At 33.2% G+C, this 18,798-nt stretch overlaps 1 protein-coding gene across 1 annotated transcript; it reads right to left on the minus strand.

Annotated features, from left to right (window-relative positions):
- Nucleotides 1–1,297: 1,297 nt before the first annotated feature.
- On the minus strand, nucleotides 1,298–18,260 carry LOC134272537 (C-type lectin domain family 4 member E-like; the record flags this gene model as incomplete). The annotated part of the gene is made up of 3 exons (XM_062754755.1): nucleotides 17,942–18,260; nucleotides 1,704–1,795; nucleotides 1,298–1,415 (listed from the first exon to the last, which is right to left on the minus strand). Coding segments are annotated over exons 1-3 (529 nt in total), but the record flags the coding sequence as incomplete, so codon positions are not given.
- Between the last annotated feature and the right edge of the window lie 538 nt (nucleotides 18,261–18,798).

The following is an 18,798-nucleotide window of genomic DNA, read 5'->3' on the forward strand; positions in this document are numbered from 1 at the left end:
TCATAAGCGAGTACCTTGTTTTCTCATGTTGAGTTGTTTTCGCTTCAAATTGTTTATAACTGTCATTTAATTATCATTACTCGTTAATTGCCTTTTCACTAATTGTTATCTTAAAATCTTGAGTTTAATTTTTGATTGGTCCTTTTTCAAAACCCATTTCTTTAAATTTGGCAAGAGTTGGGAAATGCGCATCCATTCTATGATTGCGCTAATAAAGACATAACATTTATATTTCCCACACTTCGCCTCTATTTCTAGGTATGTACTTGTATTTAAATTATTTACTTTTATTTTTCTTTTATATAAATTTAATGTATTTTGGAATTAATTAAGATTTGAATTAGTACACTGAAAAAAAAAATAATTATGGTTTTTGTAAATACGCTTATTGCATTTATATCTTGTTTAATTATTTTGACAATATTAAATATAGTTAGCTAAAGGGAAATAAGACATATCAACAAGTACAACTCTTCTATGTAGGGAGAAAGAATTTTCGTAATTCTTAAATATGTAAATCGTTTTGAGAAGTGCATAATGACGAGCAAAAATTCTATTCTTAAAACTTTGTAAGAGCTGAAAATTTGTTAGCGATATGTAAATAATTATCTCTCTATTCCTAGCTGAATTAATTAATACTTGATTTTTTTTTATATGTCTACTATGTCAAATAATTTGTATATTGTTTTATTGTGAAAGTTGCTATGTTCTTGTGTCACATCCGGTCATCATGGTTTCATACATGTTTTATGTATATATTCTGTAACATTTATTTCAACTTGACCGTGTTACTTTAATTTAAAGATCCATTCTATGATTGCGCTAATAAAGACATAACATTTATATTTCCCACTCTTCGCCTCTATTTCTAGATCAAGGACAAACCTGATTACAAGGATAGTCTAATTGACAAAAAGAATTGTCTCGATATACGGATCGGGCTCAGTTAACTAAAAACATACCCAAACCGTCTGAGACATTAGTATAAATATTACTTTTTACAGTACACACAGATTTGATATACTGCGTATTCAATGGTCATTTCAGACTATGTACAATTTAATACCTTCTGTCTGAGTTCATCACCTTCTTATGGGATCTGGTTGGCTAATATTCAAAATTTCAAATTTTCTTAATTTTGGCGGAAAAAAAAATTCTATTCCATGTATAAGCTTTTGGAGATTTGATTGTGTGGATGAAAATTTATAAATAGTTTTCTATAAAATACATTTCATGATAAACATGCATCTCTTCATGTCTTGAAAACAACGATAATTAACCCCCTCCCTTTACAAACACGACAGTGATTTAACAATACCTTTTTCCCTGTAAAGCAATATTTGTTGATTTATCCACGCATCTTCTTGTTCAGATTCTATGGCCACCAGATAAGCTCCCATTGTTGAACATTTTTGCTAAAGAAAATTATTTTTTTATTTTTTACATAAATTATTTAAAGGACCCGTGTATTTGATTTTCAGCATTAACATTTTTTAGATTCTTTAACCCTCTACTCACTCATATTAAATATTGATTTTCCAAAAGAAATGCATTTTATATGTAAAAAACAAACAATTTTAGCATAGCTTGCGGGGCAAAACTGGACAAAAAAGACACCTAACTTGGCAAATATATAAAAGAAAAATAGACATTCAGAAAAAGTTATCTCTCTTATCAGAGTATCAATGAATTTTACTGAATACCTGAGCAGAAGTCCAGTTTACTTTCTGATGAACAAAGCAGTACATAGATCGCTGGTTTTCCTTCCAAACATCCGGACAATCTACTTCCTCTTCTATAAAAATGATATATAGTAGAACAAACTTAACATTGATATCAAGCTAACAACAAACTAAATTTTATATCCCTTTGCCTTTAAATACATATTGTGATCCACACGTATATACATGTATAAAACTATGCTTAAAATAACGCAAAATCATCCCTCATTTAGCTTACAAGTAAAAATGACCAAGAAACGGATATTTTGTTATATGTGAATATTGTTTGTATGCTGGTTTATTTAAAAGACTTAATTTTAATTGTAAAGAATCTTTTAGCGCGGGTGCTGACTTTTCTAGAAGCCAAACATGGTTGAATAATTGCCGACTCGGCGTTAAACAATATAAATTTCCATTTCTTTATTTTTTTTTCTCTGATAACTCTTTAAAAGTTAGTGGAGTTGATTTCTTGATAATTCTACCGGAATGTAAATTATGTAAACCGATAGGTCAGGAGCTAAAGAGGCCTAATACACTTGTAAATCTCGTGCGCTTCTGTCTTTGTGTTTGGCTTCAAGGAGGCCAAATATGCATGTGTCGCATAATATTTGGTCCAAGTCAAGTCAAGTCAAGTAAATTTTATTTATAGTCGGCACACATATACAATACAACAGAAACTAGAGGTACTGTGAGCAATGAGCTCACTAAATGATACCCCCGCCTCCCATATGAATATATTGGCAGTATCCATGTTTTGCTCTGGAAAATCCAAAATATATGTCAGATCAAAAAGTAAAATAGGAGGTGCACAATGGCAATATGTAATAAAGATTCTGTGAAAGTTTCATTAAATTTCCTTCAGTGGTATGAGAGGAGTTGCGGATAAGAGATGGGTACCCAAAAGCGTAACAGACGGACGGAAGGACGGACGGACGGACGGACGTACAGACGGACGGAAATACCGATTACTATATACCCTCCCGCTTTTCAAGCGGGGGGTATAATAACATGAGCTGTGGTGAGCTCTTTAACTGACTTTAACATATTTACACAGAGATAAAAATTAGTAAAAATATACATGTTAGTAAAACAAAAGATAATTTAAATGAAGCCATTTAAAATGACACTTTAAGGATAAAGAAAAAAAAATCATAGATACTAGCATCTATTACACAGAATAAACTAAAAAAAAAGGCAACATATATTGTTTTGCACACGGGTGATTATCACAGTCCTAATTAGCATTGATCATGCTGATTAAAAACAATAATTGAGAGAAATAAATAATTAAAGCGCAGTACAGTACATAACATTTACAAATTAAATATTGACAGAAATGAAAGTTGAACAACAAGGAAAGCAACATAGAAAGCATGCAATTTTTCATATGCTTTTGCACACATATGGACATTCACAGAATACAATAATAATAGCAGAAGAGAAAAAAATAAATAAACAAAACAAAAGCGTACACACACAAATAGTTAAAATGACCGCAAAAACATTTAGGAAGGCTTCTCAGACAAAGGCAGCATGGACTGGTATTTACATACACTACAATTACATTTTTGATATCCACACCAGGTAGATATGTAGTTCTTGAATAAATTAAATGATGTGGTATTTCAGATATCATTGGGAAGGGTATTCCATGTCCTTGCTGCCTCATATCTGAAGGAACCTTTTCCATACCTTGTAGTTTTGGGTCTGGGAATTTCTGCGGCTTTAGAATACCTAAAATTATATTATGTTGCATATTATAATAGCTTTTTTCCATCTACAATTAAATTATGGAATGATTTACCAGATACCTTAAAATCTGCAACAAGTGTAGCAAAGTTTAAACAGTGTATACAAAACTAGAAGTACTGTGAGCAATGGGCTCACTAAATGATACCCCCCGCCTCCCATATGTGTATAAATGGCAGTGTCCATGTTTTGGGAAACCCAAAATATGTGTCGGATCAAAAAGTAAAATAGGAGGTGCACAATGGCAATACATAATAAAGATTATGTGAAAGTTTCATCAAATTTCCGTTCGTCTGTTACGCTTTGGGGTACCCATCTCTTATCCGCAACTCCTCTCATACCACTGAATGAAATTTGATGAAACTTGCACAGAATCTTTATTACATATTGCCATTGTGCACCTCCTATTTTACCTTTTGATCCGACACGTATTTTGGGTTTCCCGGACACAGCAAAACTTGGACTTTGCAATTATATAACTATATGGAGGCGGGGGGTATCATTTAGTGAGCTCATCGCTCACAGTACCTCTAGTTTAATCATAACTTAATTGATTCACCTAAATGCTTAAAATGTGGATATTTTTCTGAAGACTGTTCATTTTGTCTTTCAATGCCCATGACGGCCTGTCCAATCCAGCATTAGATTTGTTAAAGAGTTATATATCAAATAGGAAACAGTGTGTTAAGATTGGTTCCCATTTAAGTGAAATGTTGGATATTCTGAACGGTGTTCCTCAAGGATCCATTCTTGGACCTATATTTTTTTTTTTAAATATTTTTATCAATGACCTGTTCTTTTTTGTTAAAAACTGCAAACTCTACAATTATGCAGATGACAATACTTTAGCAAAATCTCATAAAACTTTACAAAATGTTATAAACTCTGTTTTTAGTTTTAAGAGGAGTAGGTCATGGGGAAGGCAGTTAAAAGCCTTTGATAGATCCATCAAAATCGCAGCTAAATATTCGTTGTTATCAAGGGGATGTTTCCAGTCTTCAATAACCCGTAAGAGGGTAAAAATTGATTGACATCCAAAACCTGGTCTAAGAGCAGCCAAAAATGGATTAAATTTTTTTCAAAATAAGCAGACAATTGTATTTCAATGGCTTTTTCAAAAATTTTTGAAACAACAGGGAGCACAGTGACAGGTCTGTAATTGTATTTAATAAGAGCATTATTGGTGTAACCTGAGCTTCTTTAAGCTTGTCGGGGAAAATTGAACATGATAAAGACAAGTTAATAATGTTTGTAATAGGTTTTACTATAACGGGCTCTGCCAAATGTAGTAATTTGGATGATATACCATCAATTCCCGTAGCCTTCTTTACATTTGTTTTGCTAATCCTTTTCTTAACAAAATTTTCGGTTACACTAGTAAAAGAAAATTCTTCAGGAATCGGGCGAGGTGTGCCGAGTGATGCTTAATCTAAAAATATGATAATGGGTGACGCAACCCAATGTGATGTAGAAATTTTCTAAAAGGTGTTTACATGTAAACATGTAAAGTACAAGAACATATCTTAAATTAATTTATAACGAACGGTGTTTTAACTACTTTTCCATCTAGCCTATTTCAAAAAAACGTACGTGCCGTGTGTTTGTGGTGTCGGGGGGGGGGGGTATTAGTAAATTTAAAAAGCTCCTATTATGAGCAAAACATTTATCAAAATATAATTTACATCATCAATTAAATTATGGGTTTTTTTTCAGACAGGTAATGAATTAAGCATATAAAATATATATAAGAGGTTCTGAGTCATATGTCACAGGGTCTGGGGATTTTTACACTCAATTTGATGAGTACATGTTCTGTGCACAGGTGCTTGAGGACAGGACCCCTCTCCCCCCTTCGATATAGACCCCTGGGCTTTTTCTACTTTTTTCTCATAAATAATCTTTTATTGACATATTTGTGATAAGATCTATACCAACAAATCAAAGAATTACACATGTACCGAAAACAAATGTTCTATAAAATCTACCCTACATTCAATATATTAAAATCAACTAATTTATATATAGAGAGTGGGGTAGAAATTTTTAAAAAATGTTAGTTTAAGCAATTTTTCTGATTTGATGGGTAGATTATATCACAAGTATGTCATATATATATTTTATGTGAAAAAAGTCTAACAGGCCCGGAGTTCTATATTGGGGGGGGGGGGGGGATTCCTGTCCTCAAGCACCTGTGGTTCTGTGTAAATTATAGATTTATTTTGACTTTTTCCTTGGAAAGCCCAATATGTAGAAGTGTGTATTTAGAGGCAAACAACTTAGTGCGGGTATTACTGTCTCATGGCAGCATCTAGTTGAAAAAATCATCGATGTGTATACTTTTTCTTGAATTTGTTCTCGTCCAATTAAAACACAGGGAATTAATAAATAAAATCAAGATTGGAATTATAAGGACGTAATATAAACGCTGTATTCTCGTCTGCCATGTGTTTAACTTCCTTGTTCCGGCAGGTGAGTTTTACTGAAGTTTACATCACCATAATAAATTCGCAAATTTTTTTTCTCATTCAAGATATATCTATCTTTAAATAAAAAAATAACTTAAATAAATAAATATGTGAAAAACTTGTTGGAACACTTTATAGCTATACTGTCATGTTGATTGTCTATCGGTACATGCAAATGCGACTTTTTCGATCGCATGCATGCGTCCAGGCGTGGATTTATTTAATTTTTTTAAACTTCACTTTAGAAATTTAGTATTCATATTTAAAAAGTTTATGCAAATAATACAAACATTTTTAATCAAACATGTACATCAATTTATCTCTGCCTCTAAAAGAGTTGTAACTTGAATATTACTTGTGGCAGTATTGTTGTTATTGTTATACAATTAATTACCCCTTGTGAGGTCAACATGGTGAAATAAGGACCCGAGACCTGGCCCACGAGGTGACCGGACCGGACCGAGGCCGCGGAGCGGCCGAGGTCAGGGCAGGTCACCTCTTTGGCCAGGTCTCGGGTCCTTATTTCACCATGTTGAACTCACAAGGGGTAACTGTTTTATTATACCGATATATATTGAAAAGTATGAATCTCTGAACCGTTATCAGTTCTTTCTTTGATCGGGATCGGGATTCGCTACAGACCGGAAAGTGAAGTTGTTTACATTGAGTGATTGACTTTTCTGCAAGTCGTGTAAGTTTAAGCATCATGACTTACTGATTAAAACAATATTTGGTTGATAGCGACATACATTGTTATATCTAACGATTACTTTTCCTCTGCACAGTCAAAATCTAACACAGAATTCAACTCTTTAAAGAGCCGCCTCTACATTCTATTGAACTGAATTGTAACGATATATTGAAACGATATATTGTAACGATAAAATTTTACCGTATTCTGTATGGTAATGCAAAACAGACCATGCACAATTTTAAAAACATGTTGTTGTTTTTTTGAATAATTATTATTTTATGCATTAACTTCACTCAAAAACGAATTTTTGATTCAGCGGTCATTTTTAGCGGTCATTAAAAATAATGACCGGGTCATTATATCCCACGTGCAATGATTCCTAGGTCAGTATTGCTGTAAACAGTACCATTTGGAGTCATTGTTGTGTTTTAAGGTCAAACGCAACGTAGTTTGAACTTTATTTGGTTCTTCCCTGGAGTTGAAGAGTTCCACTAAATGAAGGACCTGTGTGCAATATTTTTAATGTCTATATGTGGATTTGTACACCTCTTTTAAACGATTTTTGATGAAAAAAAATCTGGAATATATCTTTTGTAATTTTTGTACATTTTTCTTTGAATAATGCAATAATTTTCAAAATTTAATATCTCTACAAAATCCCTGGTAAGGCAGGCTGATGTTTTGTATAAGAACATGTATTGGTATTATAAGTTTACATTTAGAATATCAGTAGGTAAGGTACGTTGCGTCCTTAAAGTTTTCTTACCAGCCAATCAAATTCGAGTATTATCAATAGAGGTATAATAATGTATTGTATTGTATGTTCTTTACTGTACTGTATAACTGTTTATCCCTTATTTACTATTAATGTTAAATCATGTTATGGAATCTCTCTCTACAATTTTTTTTCTCATTTTAGTTTCATTTTTCCCCCAGTTATTTTTCCTATTATACCTGTCATTCAACAAGGGCAAATGTTTTTTATAGAGTTTTTTTAAAAAGTTAATTTAAGGAAACGGATTAATATAAGTTGTTACAACTTGTTTCCGAATCCTACAATGTATTATCTACTGTAATGTCTTATTTAAATGAAATAAAGTTTAAACTAAATGCGACTTTTTCGATCGTATGCATGCGTGCAGGTGTGGATATTTATTTAATTTTTTTTAACTTCAAATGAGAAATTTAGGATTCATATTTCAAAAAATTATGCAAATATTATATAAACTTAATTTGCATTTTATCGAACTGGTGCACAGGATTAATTTCATTCATCAAAACTCATGGCTTAATTAATTGGTCAATCGAGTGATTTCTATTGACTTTATTGATAAAATTGCGAACTCCTGTGGCTATTAATGTGGAAAATAAAGGGATGTATGAAATTCAGATTATTTGATTACGACAGGATGAACACGATCTGTATAAATTTTGTTGCCAAGTTGTTGCTAATGTAAACAAAGGGGCATCACTCTAAATTTCTTCAGAAATGAAATTCTTTCGAGAATATTCGAGAATTTATAATATTTAATGCAGTTACAATATGTTAACAAAATGCTTATCAATTGTGTGTGTGAATATAGATAAATTTACAATCATTAATAGGCAAAATTGTACTATTCATGACAAGATAAAGAAATCAAAGTACTTAGAAGGACAGAGAGCCGGGCTCATTTACAGAGGAGAATGGATTTCTTACATGAATCGCGTTCATATTCTGATGAAAAAATTATTTTAAAACCATCAATAAAAATGATAAGACACTGACAGTGAGATTTTCAATCCTAATACCACGGTCCGATTTTGTCAGAATCAGAATTAATCTGGTACCGCAGCTGAATGTAAACAAACAGGCCAGTCTGGTTCCCTCTCCTGCTTTACCTCGTATGTGTAGAGAACTACGGTAACACTGATTATCAAAAATCCTTACGCTAATGAACTATGTTCTTTGACTTATAAAGTTTTCAAAGTCATTACTACTAATATTTTTTATATAGATAAAACTTCGTTTTATTTTTGTTGCTTTATTTAGCGTTTGTATATCTCAAAAGCGGTTGAGAGTAAGAACTATATTTTTGCACGTAACTTTAAAATGGCGACTATGGGGTTAACATCCTGCCTTGAACAGGATCACATAAGCCGGCAATTGCTCTTTGAGCAATAAGCCCGGCTAAAAACATAATATACAACAAGTATGACTTGGTCGAGTAAATTTAATTCAATTCACTTTATTGACAACACCATCATACATTGGCATATAGTCATGAATACAACAATTAACATACTGTATTACATAAAATAAATTATCAAAGAAAGCATATCAGGTTTGTTGAAGGTTTTCTTTTCTCATATCAAAGCACTTTTTTCAAAAAGTTAAAACTCTCCTAGCAGTTCTAATACTTGTAGGATTGATAATAACAATAATAGGGTTTTCCTTCATGTAACATTGTGCATTAAATATATCGTAATATTGTAATCTACATTGATCATAACAAGGACAATAAAGTACAAAAGGGTTTTATTTTCAATAAAAAATTTACAGAAATGACATTTTTTAAACCTCAAGAATGAAAGGCCGTTCAATTGTAGAGAAACCATTCATCATTTTGTTTAAGAAAATATGATACAGTAATAAATTGACCTGGTACAAACATGGTTTATATACCAAGATAAAGCATTAGATCTGATGAATAATCAATTAAAACAAGGCATAAAATTCTTCACAAAATTGTTAAGATTTACCCTAAAGACTTTAATTAAAGGCTTTTAAAATCTCAAAAAATTGAACATCAACTACAGTTTAAACTGTGCTATTTCCAAAAAAAAAAAATATATATATATATAGATAATAATAACTAATAATAATAAAAAACTAGATGAGATCTCGTTGCGAGCAACAAGTAGGTCTTCCGTTCGATTTTTGATAAGGGTATAAATCAACTTTAAATGAAAAAAGTGTTCAGATCAATTATTCAAAATACGTGAGAACACATTTAAGAGTAAAATCTATCAAATTCAAACAACTTCCGGTCTTTATAATTCACTTCCGGTGCCACCGGAAGCACTTAAAATGACCTATAACTCCTTTCTGAGTGTAAAGGAATCATCCCTGATAATTTCGAGGAAAAATGATCAATTTTTGGACTACTTCCGGTTTGGAAAAAATAACTTCCGGTGGACATAATACTACTCGAGACACTCTATTTGCCTCCATAAGAAACATTTTAAAAAGAAAAAAATAAAATTTTGCATATTTTTAAACTACTTCCGGTGGACGACGGACGCGACGGCAACAAAAACCATATAGCCTTCTCAAATCTACGAGTCATAATCTATCATCCCTGAATGTGTCAGGACCCAATTTCCAACTGTTTTCGAGAACACTCTCGGACAAAATGACACTTTAAAAACAGAAAAATGGCCATATCTCGCGACCGGAAGTGACGACGGCAAAATAATAAAAAACGCATGAAGTTCAAATAGTTTCCTATCATTGCTGAAAGTTTCATGAAAAACTGTCGAGGCGTTCTCGAGAAATCGCCTGCACAAAATCGGTAAGAAAAAAAAATAATAATAACTAGAGCAAAGCTCGTTGCAAAGCAACGAGTAGGTCTTCCGTCCAGCTTTGACCGGAAGTGCCGGAAATGACATCAACAAAAGGAGGCAATGAGCTAAGTCGTCTCCAGTGACTTTATACTTTCAATTTAGCATCAAAACCTTCAAAATCAGCTATTTTTTGCTACTTCCGGTTTGACCGGAAGTAAGGACGACGGACGGAAAATTAATTTTTATACTTGTAGAAACATATGTTACCCAAAAACTTGTCAAGAACGGCAAAAATACGCGTTTTCCGACTACTTCCGGTTTGGCCGGAAGTGACGACGCTGGACGTATTTTGATGACTCCAATAGATTAAGCTTGACATTTTGAACAACTTTGCTTCTTTGACGTATTACAAATTCTCAATACTTTTTGAGATATAAAGAAAAAAATGTCGGCCCCTCTAGTCCCTTAATTTTAGGGGCCAGCCCTTTTTTCGAGATATCATTTGAAATAACTTGAAATTCTACACTTCTTTTGTTCTATATGTTTTAACAAAATATTTCCAGGTAAAAAGATATCGTAGAAAAGGTGTTAAAAATTTTGAAATTCGAGATACGACTATTTTCGCGCCATAGCGAGCGCCGACGTGCGGCACTTCAGATAGAAATGAAATAAATTTTACATATCTATAGACTTCGGACTATCATACCTGAAATTTTCACGTTTCTATCTATAGCCATTTTTTAGAACGTTCGAGGACAACCTGACCCTTCAAATATCATAAAATCGACAATATCTCCAAACCGGAAGTGACGTCATCAAATCGGAAAAAAATGCATAAGGTTCAAGTAATGTTACATAAGTCCTGAAAGTTTCATGGAAATCCATCGAGCCGTTTCCGAGAAATCGCGTGCACAAAATCGGTAAGAAAAAAAAGAATAATAATAATAATAATAATTAACTAGAGCAAAGCTCGTTGCAAAGCAACGAGTAGGTCTTCCGTCCTGTTTGACCGGAAGTAACCGGAAGTAACTTTCATTTTTACAAAAATGAATAAAAACGCCCAAAAATGTATAAATCACCTTAATTTCTGTTGATTAATGCTAAAATAAGCCATTTTTTGCTACTTCCGGTTTGACCAGAAGTGACGACGACGGACGCAAAATTAATTTTTATGCTCACAAAGAGATATATTACCCAAAAACGGGTTAAGAACGGCAAAAATACGCGTTTTTCGACTACTTCCGGTTTGGCCGGAAGTGACGACAACGGACGTTTTCTAATGGCTCCGTTAGATTGAGCTTGACATTTTGAACAACTTTGCTTCTTTGACGTATTACAAATTCTCAATACGTTTTGAGATATAAAGAAAACACTTTCGGCCCCTCTAGTCCCTTAATTTTAGGGGCCAGCCCTTTTTTCGAGATATGATTTGAAAGATCTTGAAATTCTACACTTCTTTTGTTCTACATGTTTTAACAAAATATTTCCAGGTAAAAAGATATCGTAGAAAAGGTGGTAAAATTTTTGAAATTCGCGATAGGACTATTTTTGCGCCATACCGAGCGCCGACGTGCGGCACTTCAGATAAAAATGAAATAAATTTTACATATCTATAGACTTTGGACTATCATACCTGAAATTTTCACGTTTCTATCTATAGCCATTTTTTAGAACGTTCGAGGACAATCTGACCCTTCAAAAATCATAAAATCGACAATATCTCCGAACAGGAAGTGACGTCAACTAATCGGGAAAAAACGCATAAGGTTCAAGTAATGTTACATAAGTCCTGAAAGTTTCATGGAAATCCATCGAGCCGTTTCCGAGAAATCGCGTGCACAAAATCGGTAAGAAAAAAAAGAATAATAATAATAATAACTAGATGAGATCTCGTTGCGAGCAACGAGTAGGTCTTCCGTTGAATTTATCGATAAGATGAGATTTGATTTTGACTGAGATATTCGTTAAAAGAGAATGACATTAAGTTTTTCTTCATAAAATTTAAAGTTTCTGTTTTTTTATCCAATATTTTGATAATCTTTTGTTCAATATTGTTTATAAAAATACCCACCCACCCCCCTTATCGAGACGTAAACCATAAAAAATATAAGCATTTTGGCCCCTGGCGATCCCTTATTACGTAACATATTATCAAAATTTTATAACATATTGTTGCATATCGTTAAAATGAATATCTTTGCTTCTCATAATGTATACTTATTACAAAATATTGATCATTAAATAGTTAAAGATGAAAGACTTCTGGCCCCTCTGAGCCCCAAATTTAAGGAGTCAGCCCTTTTTTCTTGATATCAAACGAAAGGTCTCCTGAATTCAAAGACTATTTATTCTAGACCTATTCAGAGATTTCTTTTCGTTTAGGAGATATGCTTTATATAAATATTTAGGGGCCAGTCCTACAAGTCCTTAATGGGGCGTTTTTGCAAAAATTCAAAGTATGCATATTGCTTAGAACATTAGTCTGGCCATCTTTTGTTCAATATTGCTTATCAAAATATTCACCCTTTTCGAGATATGAAGCGTCAAAGATTTGAGATTCTAGCCCCTTGTGACCCCTAATTACGTAAAATATGATCAAAATTTATAATATATTGTTGCAAATCGTTAATATAAACATATTTGCTTATGTAATGCATCACAAAATATATATTATTAAAGAGTTAAAGATGAAAGACTTCTGGCCCCTCTTAGCCCCTAATTTGAGGAGTTAACCCCTTTTTCTTGATATCAAACGAAAAGTCTTGTGATTTCAAAGACCTTTTGTTCTACACCTATTCAGAGATTTCTTTTCCTTTAGGAGATATGCTTTATATAAATATTTAGGGGCCACTCCTACAAGTCCTTTATGGGGCCGTTTAACAAAAATTCAAAGTATGCATATTGTTTAGCACATTAATCTAGCCATCTTTTGTTCAATATTGCTTATCAAAATATTCACCCTTTTCGAGATATGAAGCGTCAAAGATTTGACATTCTGGCCCCTTGTGACCCCTAATTACGTAATATATGATCAAAATTTTCTAATATATTGTTGCAAATCGTTAATATGAACATATTTGGTTCTATAATGCATCACTAAATTTTGATCATTAAAGAATTAAAGATGAAAGACTCTTGGCCCCTCTGAGCCCCTAATTTGAGAAGTCGGCCCCTTTTTCTTGATATCAAACGAAAGTTCTTGTGATTTCAAAGACTTTTTGTTCTACACCTATTCAGAGATTTCTTTTCGTTTAAGAGATATGCTTTATATGAATATTTAGGGGCCACTCCTACAAGTCCTTAATGGGGCCGTTTTACAAAAATTCAAAGTATGCATATTGTTTAGCACATTAATCTAGCCATCTTTTGTTCAATATTGCTTATCAAAATATTCACCCTTTTCGAGATATGAAGCGTCAAAGGTTTGAGATTCTGGCCCCTTGTGACCCCTAATTACGTAATATATGATCAAAATTTTATTATATTTTGTTGCAAATCGTTAATATGAACATATTTGGTTCTATAATGCATCACTAAATTTTGAACATTAAAGAGTTAAAGATGAAAGACTTCTGGCCCCTCTGAGCCCCTAATTTGAGGGATCAGCCCCTTTTTCTTGATATCAAATGAAAGGTCTTGTGATTTCAAAGACTTTTTGTACAACCTATTTAGAGATTTATTATTGTTCTGGAGATATGCTGAATGGAAATATTTAGGGACCACCCTTACAAGTCCTTATTGGGGCCATTTTACAAAAATTCAAAGGAGGGATATTGTATAGAATATTATTTTGACCATCTTTTGTTTAATATTGAATATCAAAATATTCCCTCTTTTCAAGATATGAAGCGTCAAAGTTTTAGTATTCCAGCCCCTTGTGACCCCTAATTACGTAACATATGATAATAATTTTACAATATATTGATGCAGATTGTTAAGAGAAACACTTTTGCTTCAGTAATTTATAACAAAAAATTGATAATGAAAGAGTTATAGATGAAAGTCTTTTGGCCGCTCTAGGCCCCTTATATGAGGGGTCAGCCCTTTTTTCTTCATATCAAATGATGGATCGTAAATTTCTTAACAACTTTTATTCTGTATGTTTTAGCAAAATGTTTATAGATAAGAAGATATAATCAAAAAGTTGTCAAATTGCGTGAGATATTTTTGAGCCATTTTTTAAACTCAGGTGAGCTTTGGTGCCTCTGGCGCTGAAAAGCTAAAGGCTCAAAAAGGCACTTCTACAATCCTTTCTTTATCTACACTGAAAATCTCGACTCCATATCTCGAGTCATTTAGGAGGAGTTACCAGGACAAGCGGACCCAATGAAAATCAGAAAATAAGACATATCTCATGACCGGAAGTGACGTTCTCAATACAAAAAATTTCCAATAAGGTTCAGATCGATATCTATTAGATCTGAAAGTTTCGTGAAAATCCATCGAGCCGTTTGCGAGAACTCGCGTGCACAAAATCGGTAAGAATAATAATAAAAATAATAAGAATAGGGAAAAAGAAACAGAACGAAAACAATAAGGTCTTCCGTTGGAAACGGAAGACCTTAATAAAAGTGAAAAAGAAACCTAAGAATAACAAGAAGGTCTTCTGCTGAAGACGGAAGACCTTAATAAAAGTGAAAAAGAAACCTAAGAATAACAAGAAGGTCTTCCGCTGAAGACGGAAGACCTTAATAATAGTGGAAAAGAAACAACAGAATCAGTAGAAGGTCTTCCGTTGGAGACGGAAGACCTTAATAACAAGTTCAAAACAAGAGAAGTTCTTGACTGATTTACCTGGTTCAAACCACAAAAAATTTCGTCTATAATTTTTTATGTAAAAGTAAAAATAAAGGGGAAAGCAGATACATTTTAAATCGAGGGTGGATCGGGCAACGGAAAACAAAAACATACTCGTATTTCATTTTGACTTCAGTAACCATTTTCATCTACCCCCCCCCCCCCCTCCCCGGATTGTACTTGGAACAAATATTTTTATCATAATAAATATCAGAATTAAATGATTAATGCAATAAATGAATTTTTTTTCAAACACATTTTGGAATGCACGAAACCTTGTTAGAGTCACTTATATTTTATATGTGCTTGATTTTTTTTTTGTAGGAGCTAGATGAACTAATAAACGAACATTCGGAGTAAGTGGCAGAAAGCGTAAATCAAATTTTGTAGAAGATATTTCCTTTGTTGACGATTCTGAAGTTGTTGAACCTTTATCAATAAAAAAAATCGAGCAGAACATTTTTTTTTTCAATTCTGATGAAAATGATGAACGATTAAGTGTGATCCAAAGAGGATGCAAATGTGTGAAAATGTGTCTCAACAATTTCTCAACACAGGAAATGGTTGATCACATATACTCAATACGAGAATAAGAAAAATCTGAAAAAGAAGTCATGTTAATGACAACATTAAATGATTTCGTATTTCGCCCTAAACCTAAATGTCCTCGAAAAAGAGTGAGATATATGTACACTTTTTGTAGTCAACAAATCTGTAGAGCTGATTTTGAGATTGTATATGATGTGGAAGAACACACTTTAGATAGTCTTCAAAAGCATGTCCAAACACACGGAGTAACCCCACGGGTTCATAGAAACAAGGACAGAAAAGTCCCAAACGCAAATGTTGTTTAATACTTGCAGAACTACGCCACTCAAAATGGTATTCCACAACCGGCTGGGCCCGGGGGCGGTGGTCCAGAACCTCAAGTTTACTTACCATGTTCCAACACAAAAGATGAAATTTACAGGCATTATACAGAGGATTGTGGAATGACCGGGAGACATCCTCTGGGTTTATCTGCTTTTAAGGATGTATGGATGAAATACACATCTCACACCAAAATTAGTAATCCACGGACCGATGTGTGTCATTTGTGTGAAAGCATAGAAATGCTATTCGAGAGGCTGTTGGTGATGCAGAGAAACTAGAGGCTACGATGAATTTTTAAAATCATCTTCAAATGGCAACAAGAGAAAAACAAGCCTACCAACAAGACGTGGCAGATTCTGTAACAGAGCTTCAAGGCATCACAAGAGGATATGGACCTGTAGATCCATGCTCAAAGCCGTATACTAAAGTTCACTTTACTTTTGATTTTTCTCAGCAAATGTTTTTGTCTCATCACCCCAGACAAATGGGCCCACTTTACTTCCTGGTTCCTCGCAAAGGTCAACTTTTCGGAGTGAGAAAATTAGACTATTTCAAATAAACTTTTTTTATGTAAATTAATGAAATTGAATTACACTTTCAGAGGAAAATGGATCGAGGACACATGGACCAAATGCTGTAATATCAATGCTACATCACTACTTACACAACTTTGGATTAAGTGAAAACGAATGCATTGTTCATGCAGGTAATTCTGTTGTTAACCTTTCAGTTCATACCGGTATCCGATCATATTTTTTCTTAAATGATACTAAATCCGATTTTAATTCATCCATTAGCATTGATTAGGTCAAAATAAAAATCGATATTTGTTGGCATACTTCTGCTGGAGAAATCTGCTTGGTCTGCATAAACAAATAACATACATGTACATGATGCAGATTCCGGGACAAAACATCTAGTGATGGTGAAGAGATTCCTGTGAGACTGATGTGAGGCATTTTGCTCAAATTTCCATTTCTATATCTTTTCTCTCTGATAACTCTTTAAAAGTTAGCGGAGTTGATTTCTTGATAATTCTACCGGAATGTAAATTATGTAAATCGATAGGTCAGGAGCTTAAGAGGCCTAATACACATGTAAATCTCGTCCGCATCTGCCTTTGTGTCATGCTTCAAAGAGACCAAATATGCATGTAAATCTCGTGTGGCTGTCTTTGTGTTTGACCTCAATTTGCGGGGACTAATGGAAGTTACATGTACATGGGTATAATTCAATACTCTTATGCCCTGTTCACACGACGAGTATAATTCGCAGTAAATTAATGCGAAGTAAATTAATGCGAATCAAAATGATGCGAATTATATTACGTTCACACGACAGCTAATGCGAAGTTAACTAATGCGAATTAAAATTATACTTCTACGGCCAGGCGTCAGTAAAGCTATTATGGTCACGTCATTTGCTAATCATATCACCTTATGCAGGAGCAGATGCATTTGACATAATGTTACAGTGTCTGTACACACATTTAAGTGATTAACACAATTTTACTTAGCTTTTCACTCAAAAATAGCACAAATACTTCAAGCTGACCACGGGCATGTGGCATTTTACCTAATTTTGCCATTACGCATGCAGCAAAATTTAATTCGAATTAGCTTCGCTTAGCGTTAACACGGAGCTAATGCGAAGTAATTTAATGCGCAGTAAACTAATTCGAATTAAACTAATTCGCATTAAATTCTCCGTGTGAACGCTAAGCGAAGCTAATTCGCAGTAACTTTACGTTTAATTCGAATTAAACTCTCCGTGTGAACAGGGCATTAGTCTACATTTATAAAATCTAAATCTACAATTTTTTTTCACAGTTCTCCCGTTATGCATATTATCCCACGTTTTCCACTATCATTCATGCCCTGACATGCTATACTAACGAGACAAAGACTCTTTAAACAATCAATCAAGAAGCGATATTTTCTTTAAAGGCTTACACACTATAACATATAGGATAAAGATGTGCGAGTTGGCATTTCTGCGGACTAAGTAACTTTCACTGTTACAAAAATTTAATTAAATCACTCATTTAACGTTATATTACTTTTGTTTGATATTTATATTAGTAGGTGGTTACTTACTGTTCCTCTCAAAGTAGATCCATTTTTGCTTGGTTAGCTGTGAATTGTTAGCAGCTGTTAAAAATTTACTCAAGAAACGACAAGTTCGAAAATCTTTACTGAACAGGAATCCAGTGCATGACATTATTTTACTACAAAAGCTCGCACAGAAAATTGCAGTAATAGCCTTCCTCGCAGATATTTCATTGGTGAAATTTGTGCCGACGAATGCGTATTTTTTAGCGTATGTCCACTCCAGCATAGAATACTCAGCATCAGTCTCTAAGTATTCAGTAACAAATGTTGCAACAAAAATCAAACGTATATTTATCATTACCATATTATCTGTACAGATACACTGCACAGAGTATAGCCTTTCCTACTCTGCACACGAAAGAAAATTATACGTTCCACTTTTAATTGTTCACCGGAAGTATCGATTATTGAATGGTATTAAAAGTAATAAGTTAATATAGATATATCAATTTGAAGAATCAATCAACTTGAACTTCAGATATATAGTAAACAAGAACAATGATTTCCATTTCATTAGAAAAATAAATACATTTAATAGTCATTTTCAAGGGAATATATGTTTGAAATATAATCGATCAACTTTTGAGAAACCTTGATTTATCATACCCGGTAAAAAGTTTGATACTTTTCTAAATTTTTGATAATTTTGTGCAAATTATGATCAAATATATAGTACTATTTTTGTTAGGGTGTATGGAGAGTAAAAGATAGGCAAAATGAATTTTGATTAGATTTGATCTTAACAATTCAGACGCTTTGGGTTAACTCATTTGTAAACACCGAGAAGATTATGTATAAACATAAAAAAATATGAGACAGGATAAACCAAAGATACATGACTC

The sequence above is a fragment of the Saccostrea cucullata genome, unplaced genomic scaffold (assembly GCF_032062105.1).
Source record: "Saccostrea cucullata isolate Sc308-1 unplaced genomic scaffold, CSIRO_AGI_Scuc_v1 ctg8345, whole genome shotgun sequence".
Lineage (NCBI taxonomy): Eukaryota > Metazoa > Mollusca > Bivalvia > Ostreida > Ostreidae > Saccostrea > Saccostrea cuccullata.